At 37.0% G+C, this 3,828-nt stretch overlaps 1 protein-coding gene across 1 annotated transcript; it reads right to left on the bottom strand.

Annotated features, from left to right (window-relative positions):
- Positions 1-803: 803 nt before the first annotated feature.
- pdk2a (pyruvate dehydrogenase kinase 2a) lies at positions 804-3,595 on the bottom strand. Its single transcript, XM_042508192.1, has 3 exons — positions 3,386-3,595; positions 1,357-1,498; positions 804-879 (listed from the first exon to the last, which is right to left on the bottom strand). Exons 1-3 carry the CDS (start codon positions 3,501-3,503, stop codon positions 804-806), a joined length of 336 nt encoding a protein of 111 aa, XP_042364126.1. The 5' UTR covers positions 3,504-3,595.
- Positions 3,596-3,828: the final 233 nt, after the last annotated feature.

Here is a 3,828-nt window from a genome sequence, read left to right as displayed (position 1 = left end):
TAAAACTATTACTATTATTACTATTATTATTATTTTCAATAATAATAATAATGATAAAGGGAAAGTTCATCCGAAAATCAAAAATATATGTTTTGCCTCATACCTGTAGTGATGTTTATTTATCGAGACAGTTTTGGTATGAGTTGCCGATTGTTAGAGATATCGGCCGTAGAGACGTCTGCCTCCTCTCTGATATAATGGAACTAGATGGCACTCGGCTTTTGGTGCTCAAAGTGCTAAAAAAACACATTTGACAAACTCAAAAGCTATTCATCTTTCCAGAAAATCATTTCTCAAGATAATCCACAGACCTTGTTGTAAGCAGTTTCACGTAGGAACTATTTTCTAACCCTAAACCTGACCCACAGAGCCAGAGGTCATTGGTAAACTGAGACTTTAACCCACTTCAGATTCATTTCTTGTATTTGTTTCAGGTGAGTTTCACCACTGACCCGCCAGAATCAGTTCACTCGGAAAAGTGAACAAGATTTCAGATTAGGACTGTTCCCTAAATCCCATAGTCACTTTAGTAAATACTGGACCCTTTTGTGACAAGCCCAAACCCGTCTAAGCATTCTGACGCATTTTTTGGGCATTTTTTACAGCTGATATCTCCAACACTCTGCAACTCGCACCAAAACTAACTGGAGGTAAAATAAGTAATCCTAATTTTGGGGTGAACTGTCCCTTTAAGAAATTAAAAAAATGATCTGTTACACCTTCCATTTCTAAGAATGTGACCTAAATACGCAGCCGGAAGCAACTTCAGGTTTCATGTGAGACTGTCGAGGAAAATTTGGGACTCACTCTCCAAGGACTTTGTGGTCGTCAGGATTCTTGTCGAGGAATTCAAGGATCTCCATTAAACTCTGGATGTACCTGACAAAAACAAAAAAAAAATCAGAAATAAAAGATGCTCATACACACAATGTACACATGTAAACAGCTGAGTCATCCTGCTGGAGTTTTATTGGTGAAAGTGCAGTTTTTCATGCTTTCCAAGAATATTGTGAGTGTAGTTCAGTCTTCACAAAGGAAAGAGAAGCAGAGTGAAAACAAGGTCACGTGACGTGTGACGAGGAAACTAGGGGAAAGTTCAGAGCTGATGCCCCCCGCCCCCCCGATGCTCAGAGCTCACTGGAAGGAGTTCAACTTGGCGGACCGTCCTACTACATTACACATAAACAAGTCAACAGCTGTGGCTGTAAACGTCTCACCAGTCAGAGGGATCGAACCTCGATTTAATGAATAACCACGTTCACAGATTTCCTTCTTTTGTTTCTGGATGACGTCAAAGCTACAGTGCAGACTTTGTGTAACTCGGCACATTGATCTTTTTCGCCCGGTTTGACTTACCAGCTCTGCACTATTTTCACAGACGGGGTTGTGAGCAGTTTGTCGGGCAACAGGTTAATTTCTTTCATGATGTTTGAGAGTCTTACAGGGAGCTCCTGTCTCAGAAAGACAAAGGACGTCTTCTCACAGGCGTTTATGGAACCTGAATCAACACAGAGGAAATACGAATGAAGCAAATTTGGTTACTATTTTAATAATTTACACCCAAAAAATGACAAAGAATGACTGATTTTAGCTTCTATTTTCTACTTTTCTTTAAATTAAATGACATTAAATATAATATATTTGGCTTTTGGACTGTTGGTTTGGCATTTTCACAATGTTCTTACAGTTAAAAATAATATGTTCTTTAAGAAACTGAAAATCAATCAATAGTGAAAACAATCATCTAAGTTTCAGCTCTAAAATGAAACACTGAGTTTGGGACTGTTGGTTGGACAACACAAGAAATTTAAAGACGGCATTTTAATATTTTCTGACATTTAGGCTACAGCTGCAACAATAAGTAGATTGATTAATTAGTTGATCGAAAGAAAATCATTAATTTCAGTCATTTTTTCAAACAGGAATGTTTTAATTTATGATTGAAAACAATGTATCATGCAGTAAAGATAGCGAGTTCATGACAGTCTTTGGGTTTAAAACCCATTGGGAGGACAAAAGCCGTAATTTGAAGACATCATTTTGGGCTCTGTGACATTGTTATGAGCATTTTTCACAGTTTTTTGACATTTTATAGACTAAACGATTATTCGTCAAAAATAATCTGCAGCTTATTTGCGAATGAAAATAGTTAGTTGCAGCCCTAATTTTAAACAAATGATTAACTAAAAAATTGGTGGAAAAAAAAGATTAATAAGAAATAGAAAATAACCACTACAAGTTTTGACATCCTATAACCTAAACGACGAATTGATAAATCGTGAAAACAATGAGCAGATTAATCAAAAATGAAAATAATTGTTAACTGCAGCCCTAATTTTGACAAAAGGATTAATTGAACAACTGGGGGATAAAAATCAAATAATAAATAAAAGACCAAAACAATTAGCCAGAGTTTTTGAAATATGACTAAACGATTTATCAATTGATCGTTAAACCAAACTGCAGATTAATCAATAATAAAAATAATTATAAGTTGCAGCCCTAATTTCAACCAAATCATCAACTGAATTCAGAATAGTAATCTGAAACATAAATAATAGAAAGCAACCATGATGAAAAATAATTGAAAATAACCTTTAACCATTAAAACAACTATTAGTTACAGCCATAACAACAACAACAACAACAACAACAACAACAACGAACTGGATGCTTGCATTGTTTTTGAGCATTTTGTTCTGCAAACAGTAACATTTTCTTTAAAAACGTGTGTTTGTGAAAGTTAAACTGAATTCCTCAGCATACTTTGCATAATATTTTGCACACTGCTGATGAATGAACTTATGATAAATTATTAGAAATTACATGCAGCCTTTATTTCAACCAAATGATTAATTGAACTTGGAAAAGGATATCTGATAAATAAATAATAGAAAGTAACTATGATTAAAAAATAATAGAATAACCATAAACCATTGTTACAGCCATAATAATAATAATAATAAATTGGATGTTTATGTATTGAATGTTGCAAAAAAAGTGACATTCCTTTAAAAAAAAAAAACAGTGTTTGTCAGTTTTACTGAATTCTCTGCAAACTTTGCATGATGTTTTGCACGCTACTGAAATAATTTTATTATAAGTTTATAGAAATTACAATGTAGGAGCACTACTCTGTCCTAAACAGGGCCCAAACAGTGCAGCCTGCTTGAAATCTGATGCAACACTCTGCACTGTGAACGCAGGCGGCCACAGGCAAACCCTCCACACTGCAGCTCAGTTCACACACATGCACTGAACATCCCGCCACTGAATCACGATATATCCGTGATCAGAGTCAGAGAGCCCGGACAGTCCCTTTACACACAGCTGCTTCAGTCACTTATAGGAAAAATGACCCAGGTGAAGGCGGATCAATACTTACCGAAATCGAGAAACTGCTTCATGGAGAGCGGCGAGGGAGAAAATTTGGAGAAATGCTCGATGTGTTTGGGCACGCTCGCCAACGCGGCGTTTTTCATGATAAACCTGACGAACTTCATTGTCGCTGTGAAAAGTCCTGGATCCAGGATCTGACTGACCACAGAGCCCGATGCTAAGCTAGCTGTCTGCAGCTGACCGGACCTGTTATCGCACACAGGGAGGCGACGGCCGCGGGAACGTAGGAGATCCAGCCAATCAGAGGACGGGATTTGATTATTTACGTTCCACACTGGCCAATAGGAAGAGCCGGGAGGCGGGATTAAGTTTGTTTGGCTGCTTAGACTGGAATCTCCTTCAGACAGGAATTTGATTATATAAATGAGTGATTAACTGATCAATACTAAAACAAATTACCATAGAAATTGACCTCTGCCTCCTGCAATG

This window comes from Plectropomus leopardus, chromosome 19, assembly GCF_008729295.1.
Source record: "Plectropomus leopardus isolate mb chromosome 19, YSFRI_Pleo_2.0, whole genome shotgun sequence".
Lineage (NCBI taxonomy): Eukaryota > Metazoa > Chordata > Actinopteri > Perciformes > Serranidae > Plectropomus > Plectropomus leopardus.
This window is presented reverse-complemented; position numbering and strand designations above follow the sequence as displayed.